Source organism: Pectinophora gossypiella, chromosome 17 (genome assembly GCF_024362695.1).
Source record: "Pectinophora gossypiella chromosome 17, ilPecGoss1.1, whole genome shotgun sequence".
NCBI classification, from domain to species: Eukaryota; Metazoa; Arthropoda; class Insecta; order Lepidoptera; family Gelechiidae; genus Pectinophora; species Pectinophora gossypiella.
The window spans coordinates 12,255,606-12,275,379 of record NC_065420.1 but is presented as its reverse complement, the minus strand read 5'-3'; the positions used below and the strand labels follow the sequence as shown (position 1 = coordinate 12,275,379).

General features: G+C 38.4%; 1 protein-coding gene across 1 annotated transcript in view; it reads left to right on the top strand.

The window, feature by feature from the left end:
• The window catches only part of LOC126374144 (zinc finger SWIM domain-containing protein 4-like), a 77,448-nt gene that overhangs the window by 35,541 nt on the left and 22,133 nt on the right, over positions 1-19,774 (top strand). The window contains exons 2-5 of the mRNA XM_050020612.1: positions 13,721-13,814; positions 17,556-17,683; positions 18,452-18,663; positions 19,119-19,199. Of these exons, the coding sequence (XP_049876569.1) occupies positions 13,721-13,814; positions 17,556-17,683; positions 18,452-18,663; positions 19,119-19,199 (515 nt within the window). The remainder of the gene's footprint in view (positions 1-13,720; positions 13,815-17,555; positions 17,684-18,451; positions 18,664-19,118; positions 19,200-19,774) is intronic.

Below are 19,774 nucleotides of genomic sequence, written 5' to 3'. Positions count from 1 at the left end.
TCCGTCGCACTAACATATTTGACATTTAGTGAGACTTACAGTTCAATTTGTCATTTAAGTTAATGTGACATGGTTTCAAAGTGTATACATATTAATACTCGTGACCGTACTTAGTTCATCTTGAGCTGGATGTACAGATTCCCCCAGTTGGACTATAGTCGTGTACTTATGTTATGTTAGGCATAGGCCTATAGATTGTTGTTCTCACCAAACTAAAAGTAATAATGGCAAAAGCTTTTTAATATGAAAAATATTATAACACATCGATCAAGAAAAAACATTAATTATGATAATAATCGCTTTTACATTATTGAACATTTCGCCCATTACACATCTGGCCCTAATAAAGTGTACAGACAACCGACAAAACTACCTCTTTTGTTTCTTCCCTTATTACACATTCGGCCAATGTATTTGTACATCCGGAAACTTACCATGGGGGCTAATGTAGTCATTTGCATTTAGTTACTTTTTCCATTCGGCGACTTCTGCCAGTTGTCTGATAATGAGACATGTGCCATGCGGGTTTGTATGGAGTCTTATTTATAACTTGAAGCATAGGTACAATAAGGTGCAGAAGTCCAATCAGTTTCTTGCAAAGTAATAAATTAACTGGTTGCACTTAAGACCTGTTTACATGTCGTTTCCGTAATAGACCAAAAAATAAATTTTATAATTATGACAGCCTCCGTGGTCTCAACAGCCTCCGTGGTCTAGTGGTTAGAGCGTTAGGCTCACGATCTGGAAGTCCGGGTTCGATTCCCGATGGGGACATTGTCGAAATCACTTTGTGAGAGTGTCCTTTGTTTGGTAAGGACTTTTCAGGCTTGAATCACCTGATTGTCCGAAAAAGTAAGATGATTCCGTGTAGGAGGGCACGTTAAACCGTTGGTCCCGGCTATTAGCCGTAAAAACACCTCCACCAACCCGCAGTGGAGCAGCGTGGTGGAGTATGCTCCATACCCCCTCCGATTGATTGAGGGGAGGCCTGTGCCCAGCAGTGGGACGTATATAGGCAGTTTATGTTATAATTATGACAACTAATGGTTCATATAATTTCACCACTGTTTACAAACAATTCGCTGGGCTCAGTTACTGCACTTTTGCTTTTTAATTGTACACTCGTGCCGTGTTAGGGTTGACCATCATGAGGAAACCCTTACATTGGAGAAAAAGTATTTGCTGCCTGTATTTGGTCACTGTGGTCTTGTGCTTCACCGGCTTGCTTCTCAAACGGGAAACGCCGGTTCGAACCCCGGTAAGTACCGGACTTGCACCAATGAGTTGTTAATTTATCTTAAGTGCAGTTTTCACTAACACAGTTGGCTCGACCAGTATAAACGGCGACGCGGCTCACCGCCTATCACGTTGGTGTAACAGAACCCTCGGCGAGGTGTGGGTCATCATCATCATCAACCCATTAACGTCCCCACTGCTGGGGCACGGGCCTTCCCTATGGATGGATAGAGAGATCGGGCCTTAAACCATCACGCGGGCCCAGTGCGGATTGATGGTTATTAACGACTGCTTAATAGCCGGGACCAACGGCTTAACGTGCCTTCCGAAGCACGGAGGAGCTCCAGATGAAAACTTTTTTTTTGTGGTCACCTTTCATCACCACATCCTTTGACCGGCCTTTGCGAAAATTGCTTAACTTCAACAATCGCAGACCGAGCGCGTTTATCGCTGCGCCACCGAGCTCCTCCACCTCCACCGAGGTGTGGGTACTTAATTCATATTGCGTTTGATGGACCTCTGACTTTTCCATTTGGGATATAGTCGTGAGCTTTTCATTTATTTTCATTAGTTTAGCAAATTTAGTGAGATGATGAAATATGTAAAGTTGTATTCAACCCGACAGTTGACTCGACCTTTATAGACGGCGATACGGCTCTCCACCTATCACGTTGGTCAAACAGTAAGCTCGGCGAGGTGTGGGTTAGTTCACCTTGCGATGGATGTACCTCTGACAACCCCATATGGGCTATAGTCATGAGCTTACTAAGTACATACTAAAAAAAAGGAAAACGCCAGCCTTTATTGACTGAATCGAGATTTTGTGATAGCTTAATGACACTTCCATTTCAACCAACCGATGCCTTCGTCCGTTAAGATTTTATTTCGATATATCGTTTAAATTTAGAACAAAGCCTGTGCCAATCCGCTTCCGGCACCTGAGTGTGCGCAGGTGCGCGTGCGCCGCCCTTTGCGCTGGATTTACTTACGAGTTCCGACTTACAAGGGATAGGGAGTAGGGAGTGCGACAGATGGCGAAACGTAGTGTCGATAGACTATACTATCATTATCCGCTCGTTTAGTTATTGTACGGAGTTAGAAAAAAGAAAAAAAGCTCTATTACGACATACTTACACTTTTCCGTTTTTTACCTTTTTTAATTCCGTAACGTATTTGATTTTTTTATCGTATCTTTGCGTAATAAGTATCCCAAAATATGCGTGGTGTATATAAATAATAATAATTATTATTTTTTAAAAAAAACAAGATCTGTTATTTTACGTAGTATACTGGATGTTAGTGACATCATAATAAATCCGTCGCAAAATTCATGATTTTTTTTACAGAGAGGCACGGCGACGGAAAATTCCACTTGATATTACGTCAAAATCGATGTCACTTACACCCTGTATGTATGTGTATTCGAGTAGTAGTAGTAGTTTCTCCAATAATGGCTGAGGGTTGAAAATCAGTGTTGCTCTCTGGGCAAATAATCGCTCAACCCTGGCCTTTTTTCGGTGGACTGCGGCACCCATGTCTTTTAAATGTTACTTTTTTGGAGGCGTAAGGCAAGGAAACCACTGTCTTATTATTCCCTAAAAAGTAGCATGGAGAATGCTCACAGGGAATGCTACACCAAAAAGAGCGTGACTCTTAAATTAGTGATTTTATTCTTGGGTGAAGTAATTAATATGTCGTTAAATTGTGTAAGTAATTGTCATATGTGTGTTGTGGTTTGTCCAAAATTATTCTAAAGCAACTCGGAATAACATTCGTTTGTAACTTTGTAGCAAATAAACCGAAATGACATGTCGTGTTTAAAAGCAGTGGAGTGGACTTAATTATAGTTTTATCGACACAATCAGATAGGCGGAGATAGTCGGAACAGCTGTCAGTGCTGTAGGACTGTCGCCGACAGAATCCTCGTTTAAAGCCTTCACAGTTGGTAGATGTCACAGTTTATTTTTTTTATTTTTTGTTTTTAAATTAAAATAGGCTCGTGTTTGACTACACCTCACCTGATGGTAAGTGACGATGTGGTGGAGGGTGGATCACGCTTACCTAGCAAATGCCTATTCACTCTAACTTTGAAGACTCCCAGTATAATCTGGGACCTAACCTAACCTCTCTCTTATTGTCGGACGTGTTTGCAACCTTTGTAATTACCTAGTAAAACTGAATTACTTATATGCGAAGTGGCAAAACATTCAGCGTTTCTTTACTACAGTCTACGAGTGGTGAAATAATCAATCCACACACATTTCAACATCGTGCGATTTATAAAAAAAGCCAGCTGTTTGTACGTTACGTTTTAAAGCATCACCCAGTTGGGCGGAAGGCGAGAGGGAAACCACTGCCCTATTTTTCCCTAAAAAAGTAGCATGGAGAATGCTACACCGACAAGAGCGTGGCTCTTAAATTAATGATGGTTAAACGCGGCAAGAACGAAATTTTACGGAGTGTCCAGGGCGTTTTTTTGACGTGACTTGTTGTAGATTTGCCGCAGATGGCATTAACTACTTGGCCGGACAAATGGGGAGCGCTGAAGGCTCTCACCCGGTACAACGTTTAAGACAACAGGCCTGAGGCCCAGTGTCCAGGGCAGTAATAGTGTATTTCTATCCAAAACCTATAATATAACACCGTTCCGTTTCAAAAGAGACTACAACGTTCCTTTCTGCCTCTAAACACGAGTTTACAGTTGACTGTAACGATAAAAAAAACTGTCGTTTTACTTTTTTGTCTGATAATAATCAACCATAGCACATGTTCAAAAGAATTTAAAATGCCAAAGTGTAATACGGTAGTCAATTTATAGCTACCCTGTAATTCCGTCACGAAATTTGCTTAACGATCTTTTAAACATGTACCTACCTACCCTCATTTATGTATTTTCATTTTGTAATGACATTGCGTTGCCATCGCGTTTTCTCTCTTTATTCCAATTAGGGTTTTTACACATGGCAACTTTTTCCAGATACCAGTCGCGATACAGACGCGCTTCTTTCGTGAGGGTTGCAGGTTCAATGACCGATCTGACCTATCTGACCTGACCCGACCTGACAGGATTACTACTGAGCTGCTAAAGACAGGAAACATTTTTATCTATCATTATTATTCATAGATTTGCCGCCGAAGGCATTAACCACTTGGCCGCACAAATGGGGAACAGTAGGACGTAAGTAGGTATGTAGGCTGTTTCAAGTCAATCGAGTAATAGGGCCTCAAGCCTGCCATCTGTTGAGACACGAGTGCTAATAAAGTGGCTACAACTTTAATAACATGAATTCTTACACGCGAACTGTTGTTTATTGATACCTGTTGGTTTTATTGCAAGGTCCATTTGCTTGGTCACTCGTGAAATTACCATTGGTTTCTGCATTTTGTACTATTTAATTTAAGCAACACTTTGACACCCCGGACACTTCATACAAACAACCTCGTTTTACACAGACACCACACATTGACATTATCAACACGCGCAAATGTGTGTGTGACGTCTTAGGGCTGCCAATTAGGTACCAATACTTAATTTAACCGGCATTACTTAGGTAGGTAGCGCTACTTCCTACATACTTATAGTGAAAAAACGTACTTAAAGTGTGTTTGAATAATTATTGTTATAGATTACCTATTGGAAAGAAAAACATTGCTAAAGGATTTTAAATTTAGAATTCAAGGGTTGTTCTTATTCTTTTTTGTGTTAATGGCATTTTGGAATTTGTCGTTTCATCGTAGTTTAATAATGGATACTTTCGTTCGTTCATTAGTCAAAATTAATTGTAACGTGATCATCTACCGACTCTACCACTCTTTCGATCCATCTATCTTGAAAACTTAAAAGTACCTAGGTCTTGATAGTAAGTAGTCACTTGAATATATTCTCAGGTACCTACACAGGTTTCATACACTTACTGAATCATCTTTTGTTTACCAAGCCGGTGTTTCAACCATTTTACACCCGTGTATTTGATGTGTCAAGCAATATCAACAGATGATGAAAGAAGTTTCCTTACTTAGGTATATGTTTATGTAAATAAGAGCTAAGAATACCTCCTAGGTACAATAATTATGTAAAAGACAATGTTGTTGGCGGTTAAGGTCACAAAATGTAACATTGAGTCGTAGTCGACACACCCGCACACCGCGTCACCTCACTCACACAGATGTCATCGTGACGTCGACGCCATTTTGAATTGGCGGGAAAGCGCTGCAGCGCTTGATACGTTCTCTTTCGCTAACATTCAATTTCATAATTAAAAAGTAAAAAACAAATATTACAGTATCTGCAATGTCCTTACCAAATAAATAAAAGTTTCACAAAGTGATTTCGACAATGTCTCCATCGGAATTCGGACCCGCACTCCCTGGCCTTAATATCGTGAGCCAAACGCTCTAACCCCGGAGGTAATTCTAATACAGCCTCCGTAGTAAAGCAGCCTCCTCCATACGTTAAACCGTTTATCGCAGCTATTAGGTAGCTGTAAAACACCCCCACCAACCCGCAGTGGAGCGTGGTGGAGTATGCTCCACGCCCTCTCCGGTTGATTGAGGGGAGGCCTGTGCCCAGCAGTGGGACGTAGGTATAGGTACAGTCTGTAAACGTATTTTATATAGCTTTCAGGAATTGTGAAGAAAATATACATAAGTGTATTTTAACAACGGTTCCCTTGATATTTTTAGTTTAATGCTTATGGTGCCTTATAATAACAATAATAATAAAAGTCACCCGTGTAATTAAATAGTCCAGCATGTTTGAGAAAACTTAATATTGCAAGTTATAGTATAGTTTTGATTAACATGTTGTTATATTTTTATTGTACTCCGTATGGGCATGCTATGTATTCCTTTATACGACTCGAATTCATATTGTAATAAGTATCTACGCTGTAAAGCGCTCAAAGCGCTTGCGCGCACACAAACACAGACGTGACGAAACGTGTGACGTCACAAGACTCGAGCACACCCCTACACACATACATCTGTGCACTTATTTGTACTCAAACAAGCGCGTCGCAAGAATGTATCTCAAGAATTAAATGTCTTGAGGCGTTTCCGGCCCGATAGGTATTAATCATAGCCCGATTTATTTATTGAGGAATCTTATGTATTTCCCTTCTTAAGTTCTGTATATATTACGGGGCAAAAGTATTTTTAAACGCAAATCACTTAGTTACACACTCTATATAAAAAATAACCTATACATTAGGTATTATGGTTTATTTTTACCTAATATAAAATTTCCAATATTTTTTTCTAAACGCTCGATAAAATTATAACAAAACAACAAAATAAAAATTCTCAAGATATAATGGTACACCAACGCGACGCACACTCACAAAGATGTAAACAAAGTGACGTAAGAAGACGTGACTCACACACAGCTATCTGTCTCGTTCGCGCACACGACCGCCGCATTCAGTGATTAATGTAAACAAACCGGTTCTCACGCACACATACGCAAGGACAAAAGTGGGGCATCTAATTGATGAAAATAGCTAACGCTAATAATATTATTTTTGGGGTTATCTCAATTCCGGGCTTCAGAAGCGGGTAGAGGCGGCGGCATAGAGAATGTTTGCATACATTATGTATGCACATTATTATGTTAATACTTAAAACATACATATCGCGGGCGTTTGTATGACTAATATATGCTTTAATTTATGTTTTGTGTTAATATTTCTTGAAACTTCCTTATGTTTTGTTTTTTAATATTTTCTTACCAACTTTAAATAATGTACAATTATGCAGGTAATTTTAAAGAATACTTGCGTCAATGTGGCCGCTTTTAACCCTCCTTCACATAATGTATTCTTAGATTGAACTTCATCTAAAACATCTCTACAAAGGTAGAGTCAAACAAAATGGCAATAAAACAAAAACATAACACAAAAACGTCGGCCATTTCCACAACAAAGACCAATAAAAGCCGCATGCAGATACTGAAAATAAAAAATTAAAATAAAATCACAATACAGTCGGGCACAAAAGTTATAACCCGGCTGAATGTGAAACAAGTACAGTCGTAAATAAAAGCGAATAGCGCTCGGTGCTGTTATTACTCTCAAATTTATGGCGTTTACCCAAAATTACTGGTTCCTACCGGTTTATGACGGCAGTCTGGGAACGGAAGCATTCTCTTTTTACCCGACTACGCGACAGCAGAAGCAAGGGTTATGTGCTTACTACAGATACAAACCATTTCGCCCATAATCCTAAAGGCGTATATTATAGGTACACAATCAGAAGACTAACCTGCTGTCAGTTTTGATGTAAAGTCCTTGATTAATATGACATGATAACTAGCCATTATATCAGTTCAACAGGTTATAAAGGACACCCCCCTGACGATTTTTTAAGACGACATGTTGAATCAGCATTTCTTTTCGAACTATGTTTTATTTTAATCTGATAACTCTAATAATAGTGCTCATCCTTTACATACGTTTAGTGCCAGATACATAGTAGGTAAATTATTTTTAGACAGAAGATAAAATAAAAAATAAAAGCTTAAACAAAAATGAAAAAAAAAAAACGTTTACTAAGCATGTATAAAATGCGTGAATCTTTTAAAAGTTACTGGATAGATAAATATAGATTTAAAACTGCGATATTAAATTAAAATTAAATTTGTGTCAAGCACCATTGCCTCTAAATACTTATAGACAGTCCGGCCTAAAAACAAGTTTTTAATTAGTCAACAAAAATATTCCTATTTTCACTATTATTTATTTCCTGTCGAGTCTAGATGTTAAACTGTGAAATATTACGTTGTATCGCCAGTCAAATGTAACTGTGAAAGTGGTTCTGTTTGATATTGTTACGAGTATGTGTTTGGTGGAATCCGGTTACTTTCTGTGTTAACATCGAACTTTGAAAAAGCCTCTGAAATGATAATTTGTGACTTACTGCTCTTTGTGTAAAACCATTTTTGTCGTGATTTTTATTTTTTCGAAGGTAAAATTTTTTGTTTTTATATAAGATAAATCTATATGAATGATCAACCCAATCAATATTTATTAAGAAATAGCTTACCATGACTAGACTATAATATTACTACAAAATAATATCAGTCCACACTAACGGTATAAATGCGGAAGAACTCTGTCTGTTACGTTTAGATGAAATTTGGTATGGAGATAATTTGAGACCTAGGGAAGAATATAGAATAGTTTTTACCTCGGAAATCCCCAAGGGGATAGAAAGGGGATGGAAAATACATGCCGTGCGCGATAACCGATGATGTCCAAGTCAGACAGTCACGGGCGGAAAACTAGGTACATACCTAAAAAACAAAACTGCTTTTGTTTGTACGATTCTGTACTGCATGTTCAGGATAATCTTGATGATTTATTGAATTAATTTTGCATGTATTTTTATTATTATGGTTACCTTAAGCGAAGCCGGTTCTAGTTGTGAAATTATAATAGAAGTTTTTTTGTTGCAATACATATCTATACGGATTTTTCTTTTAACAAGAGTGCCCGTTATAGCCAACCAAAGTGATTGTATACTTTTTACCAATCGTGGAGTACAATAGAGTACAATAGAGTCTCCTTGACTCGATATTGACCTGGATACAAGCAGGTCAGGTTACATCAGATCCAACGACAGTCCACGCGTCTCTGAACATCTAGCACACAGATATTGTTTCAGACAACGCTATACAACTCAACTTCAAGAGTTTGAATCCATGTTTGGGTCGTCACTAATTTAAGAGCGACCCTCTTGTCGGTGTAGCATTCTCCATGCTAATTTTAGGGAAAAATAAGGCAGTGGTTTCCCTCTTGCTTTCCGCCCCGCAGTACTCTGACGCGAGTGGGATGGCGCTCAGAGTAGTCTATTTTAAAGCCACACTAGGCTCTACATATATTGTTTTTGATGATCGTAGCCTAGAAAGTTCCTCATTGACTATAAAAACTAAAAATCACAAATCCATGTCATTCTTCTGTAATGCAGCCTCCCTAACATGCGCGACTAAAAAAATATTTGCTTTCGATAACACATCTAGCTACGCGATATTATGTAAAAACAGCTTTAATTTTTAAAATTTTATTCTTCTTAAAAGCGGTCCTTTCTTGCGTACCAGTTAGTTTCCATCTCCATGGCCAAACTCAAAAGCAGCCACAACCAAGTTCAACCAATTCTGGACTTTAAATTGACGCAACAAGTTTCAATGAAAAAAAAACTTTTGTCGTTAAAGCAATACCTTTTCAAATCAGTTCGTTTTTTGCACAGAACAATACTGGCCATTTTCCTTCGATCGATTTCGCTAGCGTTTATCACAGCGAACACTTTTTCATTGATTTATTTTCATTAAAAACGAGTTTGTTCCAGATTCGTACATTCGAATTGTAAATATCTGCTAGCAAATATCAATTATTTTTTCAATAAAGGTACAGAAATCAGGTTTAATTAAACCAAATCAAGTAGGTAATCATTCTTAATGTAACTTTTTATTACAACATTAACGAAATAAGTGTTATTGTTCGCACGTGGAAGTATGCCTGAGACCATGTAGGTACCATTCTGCATATTAACTACGGCATTTAGTACCGTTATTTACTTATTAGTATTAGAAACACAGAAATGCCTATATTATAGACAAGACAAGCAAGTCGATGTCTAGCCTTTACATTATATAATAATTAACAGTATTAAAGTTACCTACCCAATTATACATTTACTTTGTTTTTCATAGGTCTCGTGATGTCATTCCCTTGTTCTCAGTGAAAGAGGAAAAAAAAAGAAAAATATAAATTGCGCCATGGAGCGGGTCCGTTCCAAATTCAAAGCTTGACGAATCGCGACCGATTGCTTGGAACTTGATGGTGCTTCCGCTCCCGCTATGAACACATTTAAGAGCACGTGACCTCAGCAAGCCTAGGTACATTGCGTTACTTTCTGAAATTATATTAAACGTTTTGAAAGCTTGTTGCTAGGATTACATTTAGGAATATATTTCCGATGGTTATATTTTTTCAATTAATTACTTACTTAAAAGTTTATTGAGCCTTTTCAGTTAAGTAGTACATATTACTAAGATATCTGCTTACTTACATTTTATTTTTATATGTGATAAAAGGTATAATAAATAATAAGTCTTAGATTTAGATCATAATAATTTATTTTACAACGGTAAATTCCCACCATCTTTCAATATTTTCTTAGAATATTGGAAAAAATACAGCATTTTAAATTGAATCGAAGCTAGCGGGAGTTGTTCACGCTCACGCCATTCTATTCGAAATTTGAATCGACAGGCGTTCGAAAAGTGGGGTGCAGCTGATGTACTGCATTGTGTTTTTAAACGCACTCTAGAATCATGCAATACTGGCCTCTAAAAAATCGTGGGAATATTTGGAATGTAGAGTTCCTTTTGATTGAACTTATTTTCTTATATTAGTAGGTAGGTACATATCAGATTTCAGAAATCATAATAATTAGGAGGATAATTAGGACTGGGTAAAGATTATAAACTGAACCAGTCTAAAATGATTAATTTTTCTTTTTAATTTATTTACTTATTAATTTTAATAAAGATTCTTTGGTGACTCTACCTACATAAAGGTGTTTTATAGTAACTGTTTAGTTTTGACACAATTTATTTATCCTTTGACTCAAAGTTAAGTTTCGCGACCTTAAACATTAAAAATACCTTTATGGGTGTGCCTTTCACATTTCTTACGTCAATATAACCTACCTTATACGTGATTCTGTTTTTTTAACCGGAACAAGGTAGGTAAGTAGAATAAATACTTGCTGACTCTAAAAATGAAGTTAATCAATGTTATAGTTGATAAAATTGATACTAATTCCAAAACAAGTGGTCTTATTTACATTTTTAAATAAAAATTTGATCATTTCCTTTTTCCGTTAAACTTTTTATTGACTCGAATAAACATAATATATTATAAGTTGGTACATAATTGTATTATAAATACTTACGTAGGTACCTATATAACTGATTGAGTCAACCTTTTAGATTATAAAAAAAAGAACTTCAAGACCTTATACAGACTAGACGGCGCAACGTACTATACACGATTATATGGCGATTTTGTGATTAAAAATAATCACAGGAGCTAAAGCTATCGATCGTTAACGGCGCGGGCGCAGCGTTCCATATAACAAAGTCGTTAAACTCTATAAATTGTCGAGACTTATTTGTAAACTATATCGGTGTAACAGCGCACTCGTCTGATATTTACAAAATATTAGCTTTGAAGCCATTAAATTGAAAATAGCTATGCTGGTCACCAATAATATTTTCATTCATAACAGTCGCGAAGTAAACGAATGTTACTAAGAAATAATTTGTGACAGAGTTGAGGTGTATGTATATAGATTGCCTGGAAGAGATTGCTACTTAGCAATAAGGCCGCCTATTGTACTCATTCTATTTCTCTTTTGTTTTGTATTTTGTTTTTTCCTGTTTGTGCAATATAGTATTTGTTATGTTATAAGTATAACATATGATTTTTGTTTTTTCTACGAGAGCCCTCAGCGCTCCCCATTTGTCCGGCCAAGTGGTTAATGCCAACTGCGGCAAATCTACAATAAGTCACGTCAAGAAAAAGAGCGTTTTTTTACTCTAGAGTTTACTAATATTTTATTTTGCAAATCTACCAACCCAGCCTTTTGTTGTTGCTAAGACTTTTGGCCATCATCATGGCCGGCCGATTTTGGCTCAGCGGTTTACCGGATCAGATAAATTCATTTCATAGACTTTTCTTACAGCACTGTCCCATTCTAACCTAACCTAGCCATCAGGCCCCACTGCTCGGGCCTCCCCTTCTTCTTTTCATTTTCCGGGGTCCTCTGCGTACTCCGGTCAGTAAGTACCATCCATTACGAGTAGGGGAAGGGGGGGGGCAAGATGGGGTACTTAAGCTTTAAAGATTAAAAGTGCAATAAAATACATAGTTAAACAATCATATTTATTTTAATCTCAAAGACTAATTATTCTTCTTCTTATATCTAACTAGCTAAAGTTGGATCACAATTGTCATAGAAAAAAAATAAAAATATAAAAGATGTGTTTTGCCCCGTTTTACCCCATAGTGCTGAGATGGGGTACCCCCCTCAAGGTAAGACTGGGTAATGAAAATCTTCATACAAAAAGGATGCTTATTTTACCTGCCAAAACTCGCAGACGTGCGTAGCCTCATCGTCATCATCATCGATACCTGCGCAGCTGTTATGAGCCCATTTGCCTCGCAATAAAACTCGAAGCTACTTCCAAGACGACACGACTTCTAAGGTGACCGAAAGCGACTTTATCATGCCCTTCGAACCACAATGACGTCACGAATCGAACGCACGTACCTGCTGTAAAAAGTATACCGTTAACTTTACCGTTTATTATATTTTAGCGAATCAATTTTCCAGCGTTCGCTTGCACGAAAAGTGAAACTTATAAAGTTATCAATAACCCTAACCTAACAACCTTCGTTCAAGTAGCATGGCATTGTCACGTGCCATGAAGAAAACCTTTTCACGGGAGTGAGGAAACCTAATTCGAGTCGCTTTATACTGTCGTAACGCCCTACAAGTCGTAAGGTACTTGAGGTACTCGTTGGGAAGTAAAATGTAGAGAGAATATAATAAACGTTTATTAAAAAAAACCGGCTAAGTGCGAGTCGGACTCGCGCGCGAAGGGTTCCGTACCATTAACTAGGAAAACAACAGTAGGTACTCAAATTTCATATTGCCTACCTGTTGCCATTATTGATATCGAGCTAATAAAGGTAAAAAAATCCCGTTTGTTGTATGAGAGCCCCCCTTAAATATCGATTTTATTTTGTTTTTAGTATTTGTTGTTGTAGCGGCAATAGAAATACATAATTTGTGAAAATTTCAACTGTCTAGCTGTCGCGGTTCTTGAGGTACAGCCTGGTGATTGGCAGACGGACAGACAGACAGCGAAGTCTTAGTATTAGTTTCCATTTTTCCCTTTGGGCAGAAACCAAGACAAATTTCGTTACAATGGAAACCTCACAAAACTAGTTGCTCTCTTTCCATATCTCAGGTCTATGGAGTCCCGGAAGACTTGTGTGGGGCCGAAGCCAACTCGTAGCGGCCCCTTAAGGCGATTCTCACACTACCCCGCATGATGCAGCGTAGCGCGTGCAAACACGCACGGTCTAACACAGAAAATGCATCCACGCGCGTTCATGCGGATGCATTTTCTGTGTGTTAGACTGTGCGTGTTTTCTTTACAAACGGAGATACTTACAAGCAACGGAAGAACACGCATCCACGCGCTACGCTGCATCATGCGGGACAGTGTGAGAATCGCCTAAGGCAATTTAATCAGAATGTGGTGTGACACCGACCGGCGGTTATCCGTGTATGCACTATGGGAGTGCAACCAAAGGGCCATTAACCTCGTAAAATATCCATCTATAAAACTTTTGCATGTTATGGGAAAAAGGGATCTGGGCTATTGGATTAATTGTTGTGTGTTGCTTGTTTGCAGGGTTCCACCTCAGCGGCGTGGTGCGGGCGCCGGCCGCCGTACCGCCGTGCTCGGAGCCCGAGAGACTATACAGGGTCACTGTTTCTTTTGACAGGTACGTCTCATTTATTTATTTTTCTCTCGTGAATTCAAATTCAAATTCAAATTCAAAAATATCTTTATTCAATAGGCAACATAGTTACACTTTGAATCGTCAATTTTAGGTACATAACGAACGTCTCATCCGCCTAAAACTACTGCAGCTTCTCACAATCTGTATAGCCGGGGAAAAGAAGCTGCAAGAAAAACCTCGGCGTGAGGGTTGTGTGACCAATGTACGACCCCATCAACTAGGAGCTGACACTAGGGTGTCAGGGTTACTATTGACCCTAAAGGCATGACATGGCTCATATAAGGACTACCTACATACTTTTTAAGTAAATAATAAATAAGTAAATAGTAGCCGGGACTAACATGCCATAATTTTACTTTCGGTCAATCGGGTGATCAACCACAACAGTAGGACTATGGCCCTGTGCTGGGAGGTTTTCTCGCCACGTCTTTCCCTCAGCGTTACAGATTCCGATGTGTTACATAACATGTAATTTAATTTTTTGACGTTCAAAAAGCGCTAACTATGTAAGCCAATTTTGAAAAATAAATATTTTTGAATTTTTTTTAGCCTAAGTCTAATGCTGTTGAGCACTAGACCACAGCGACAGGACGTGACTTGATGTAGACAAGACATAATATACATCAAGTCACGCCCGTGTCCTGTGACGGAAAATTCCACCTGATGTTAACTCAGAATCATGGTCTGAATCATCCCCCTCAGTATACGTTACGATGTCTCTAACATCCTGTATATATATTCATTAGGTATTTCAATTACCTAATGTAAAAATCTGTTGAAATATTTTTATAAATTCTTACGGTTCGTGTTCGTGCTAAAGCGAAGTCCTAGAAACTCCCCAACAAAGTTTGAAGATTAAGGTTTCTGTTTTTCTTGCTTGAATAGAATTATTAAGACTGGTGGTTAAAAAAATCCTCCATTTTGGTTGTAGGTGTGTTTAGGAAATACTATAGAATGACTACCGTTAGATAGAACAGAATCGATCGGTCTAATCTTGACTGGTACATCACTACGCTAATGAACGACCAACACAAGCTTGCTCTTTAATAGATCTAACTCGTAGCGCACATTGAGCCATTAATAAAAAAAATGAATTGAAGTTATTCTAAAATTTTATCTGAGTAAATAACCTATAATTTTAGACGTTTTATTAGGTACTTAGTCGTATCATAGATGTTTCTTTTTTCTACACATTCTGAAGACGGAAAAATCCACTAGATATGAACTCAGAATCATGAGCGGAATCATCTCCCTCAGTATTCAGTACGGTGTCTAACACCCTGTATACTATACACCTCTGCCTACCTCTTTGGGGATCAGGCGTGATGATGTGTTACCACTGCTAAAAATAACAGAAGTTATACACTTATACTTACCTACATAATAATACTTAGTTATTTCTAATAAATATTGTACACCTGAAAAGGTAAACTATAGAGAATGTTATACTATTAGCATAAGGCCTACTATTTGTTTACCTATAGTTATACAATAATAATAATAATCATTTATTTCGGACTCATCCACATTGATTACATCCATATTGGTTAGTAAAATTGCAAGCTTACAAAACTAGTGTTAGTAACATACAAATATATTAAAATGGCAAGTCCGGATGGACTCCCCGACGCTGGCGGCCAATCATACGACTGCGTGCAGCCGAATCCAGCGAGCCAGCATCGGAGAGTCCCACCGGTCAACTAGCGCGCGCAGGATGGTGTTGGGACTGTCGCGCGTGCGGCGGAGGATGGAAGCGCACCGCTTTCGCATGATGGCTGCAAATCCGTCCGTGTTAGCCGCAGCGAACATCGCGGAGGCACTGCAGTAGCGCGGCAGTCCCATCAGCACCCGGAACGCGTACAATAAATGCATTTAGTTTTTTAGTTACCTACACTCACTTGGTGGCAATATCAAAGCCGCGACATTAAAATATATTAAATAGAGTGCTTTTAATACAGATAGGTCCAATTAATTATGAACGAGTCCATAAAAGCCTTTCAATTTCGTACGTATAGTATGAGATTTAGAAACATAATGGTGCTCATTCCAGTACACACAATCTAATTCAATTAACATGGCCCCGATTCCTGCAGACACGTCCTAATTTTATTTTAAGTTATACTTACCTATCATTTTATTATCCGCTGAAAAAGAAAGGGACGGGTAATCGACAGGCATAGAAATGGAACACACGTCAATTTTAGGCAGAAATTTAAAAAACTCTTCCAAAATTTTGGCCAATAACCCAATAGAATTAAGTTGACAGCACACGTCAAATGGTTTGCATATGAATTAATTCTGTCTGTTCCCGCCCTTTCCTGCGAAAAACGGCGGATAAGAAAATGACAGAGGTATAACTTAAAATAAATTTAGACGGAATCGGCGCCAATATTTTTTATTCACTTAAATAAACCCTAAATTTAATTGCAGACATCAAGAAACAGTCAAACTGGCGTTATAAGTGTCATTTTATGCGAAAGTTGTTTACGTACTTTCACCCCTTAAAGTTCCTTATTTCTCTGTACTTACTGTCTCAGGAACCCGTTACACGACTCTTAATTATTGGAACCAATTCGGCACACGTTGCCGTTATGGAACGTCACTATTGATCTGAAAATAAGTACTCTGGCATAGCTATATATAGCTAGACGGTCGTCTCCCTAAATCGTACCAAAGTCTGTGTCGGTATGGCAGGCGAGCATCGTCGATAGACAAACGCTTCCGGCTACCATAGCGACATAGCAGGGCGATGCAACACGCCTTAAAGGGCGCACGTTGGAGTCTTTTAATAACGTGCGGCCAGTTGCTGCATCTTCTGGGTCCTATCAGTCGTACCGGTTCTCCGGTCCACTGATGCCCGGATCCTGAAGACGAGAGGGTGGATATGTGGCTGCGCAATCACTTATGCACCTAAAATACATTCACGCGCAGTTGACCTTGGCTATATAAGTACTCTGGCATATGAAATCAAAGTCAAAACCAGTGGTGCACCCTTCTCGGGAACGTTTCGTTCTTTCTTTTACTCTTGGGGGTTAAAAATGCCACATCAAAGCAATTCATCTAAAAAAGCAATATTGCAATTTGACATTTGCGCATATAAAAGTAAGTGCGCAATGCATACAAATGTCAAACAGCGATTATTGCTTTTTTTTAGATGAATTGCTTCGATGTGGCTTTCGAACATGCGCAACGTGATAAAATTTTGTCACGATAATTTTATCAATTCTGACGATATAGGTAATTGTCGTTTTGTCGATTGGTGCTAACGTGTTGTCGTTCTGTCAAAATACGAACAAAATCACGTAGCACGCATGTTAGGGAAAAAAACAAAGTTATAGATTTCGTTCGATAATTTTATGACGTTACTAGCCCTGCTGGGGCCTGTTAAATAAAACTTACAATTGTAAATTACAACGACAATTTGATGTTCATTACGTAGCTAATATGAAACTGCAAAATATTCGTGATCACACACTCCGCAATGTACATCAAATTGTCATTGTAATTTACAATTGTAAGTTTTATTAAACAGGCCCCTGGTCTTATCTGCCTTAAAGTTAGGTAATAAAGCTCTTTTTACATAAGTTTTGCACCTTTTCTAATGCCGGTAACGATCCTAAAGTGGGAATATTGGAACATCACTGCTCATAACCCACAGGATAGAGGAAGAAGAAGAAGGCATGCCCTGTATTAAATGTTACCAACGGCCGGTGTTGGTTCCAGGTGTAAGATAACGGGCGTGACCTGCAGCTGTGAGGCGCGCGACATCTTCTGGTGCCAGCATGTGGTGGCGCTGGCGCTGTACAGGATCCGGAACGCTGACTCCGTGCGGTTGCGAGTGCCTATATCAGGTCAGGACAATTTTTTAAATATATTATGAGGTTTTTTTTGACGTTAGGTACTTATTGTATGCTGACGTACGGTAGTGAATGTTGGGTATGGCAGCAGACGCTTGAATAGGTACAGTTAGTGTTGCCGAAAAATCAATAGTTTTACTATCGATAGTAAACAGCCAAAATATCTACCCAACCGTCAGGCCTATCGATAGTATCGATACTATCGATAGTGTCGATAGTTACAAGATAAAAAAACTGTCGATAGTATCGATAGTTGAAAAACAAAAAACTATCAATACTAGCGATAGAGTCGATACTATCGATTAATTATCGATATTATCGTTTTTTGGTGAACTATCGATAGTTCGATCGGAAACTATTAATGTGGCGTCCAATATGGAAATAAATGTTTTCTTTCTTTCTTTCTTTCTTTATAGAGCGCTATCGAGCGGCAACACTAGAATATAGGATTAATACCGTAGAAATGAAGTCGTTGCGTACCATCTGCGTTATTAAACTGACTCCTGATAGTGTGATAGAGAGATGTGGTGTAAAAGACGATATAGCGACTAAAATCCAGAAGGAACTGCCATGTTAACTTGATTTGGACACGTAGAGCTGATGAAGGATAATAATGATTACCTACGAAAGCAGTTTATAAAGCGAAGGTTAGTGGTAGCTAGGGCTGGCAGAGAAAGACCTAGAAGGACGTACCTACATTGACCAAATTGAATCTCCTTAGAAAATGTTCAGTACGATTTACTATTTTCAATTTTCTTCCAGAAACCCTACTCCAGATGGACAGACAGCAGCTGCAGAAGTTCGTGCAGTACCTGATAGCTGAGCACCACACGGAGGTCCTGCCTACCGCGCAACGGCTAGCGGACGAGGTGCTGCAGGCGCGGTCGGCGATCAACCGCATCTGCGGCGCGCCGGACCCTACGGCGGGGCCGCCGCCCGACGCGCACCACGCCTGGCACTTGGATGAGCAGCAGGTACATACATAAACGTATAACGTAACAAATACTTCATTGCAGACACAGGAAATACAAAACAAAAGAGAAATAGAAAGAGTACAATAGGCGGCCTTATTGCTAAGTAGCAATCTCTTCCAGGGAACCTTTGAGTATAAATAGTAAAGGTAGTCAGTGGCAGGAGGTCCCGTCCCAACACATACATACATATTATATGTATTAACTCACGCCTGCTTGCCACCAGGGTAAGCAGACACCATTGTTTCCTTTTTTTTAATTATAAACAGATTTCCTTTTGAATACAATTTCAGCTGATGACTAATAAATAAATTAACTGTGTTGGTGAAAACTGCTCTTAAGATAAATTAACAACTCATTGGTGCATTCCGGTACCGGGGTTCGAATCGACGCCGACGCACCCCGTTTGAGAAGAGACTCAAGTAGGTAATAAAATTGTTTTTTTTTTTTATTTCCAGGTCTGCGAACAAGTCCGGGCCTATTTATTGCAAGGGACTTATTACAATGCAAACAAGCAACTTAACTCATTATTTTCTAAGGTCAGTATATTTTAGCCAATAAATTATGTTACAATTAAGCAATTAGTCAAGGAACAACCTTGTAAGTTAATCAGTTTATAGTCCTTTGTGTTTATAGTCTATAGTATTTATTAATTTCAGGTTTTATAAAGTTCATTTTATTTCAATTTTTTTTAAAAAGGAATAACTTTATAACTTTGTTGTCTCTTTTAAGAAACAAAAATTCGTAATTATCTTGCAATAGCTTCTATATTTCTACATTCACATTGTTATATTTCATCTTAGATCCAGTTCTTCAGTCAAATTGTGATGATTGCTAGCAATTTTTTCACTGCTTTGGGAACCTCTAAACAATACTTAAGACGACAGCTGGGAGTTAAAAAGGCAACATCGAAGAAATTCACCTAAAAAAGTAATTTTGCAATTTGACGCGCATATAATTTGCGCAAATAAAGGAAGCGCGTAATGTCAAGAAACGTCAAATAGCAATATATGCTTTTTAGATGAATTGCTTCTATGTGGCCTTTTTAACCCCCCTGTTTAAGGAAATCTTTGATGAGAGAGAGAGAGAGAGAAAATGTTTATTCAACAAATTG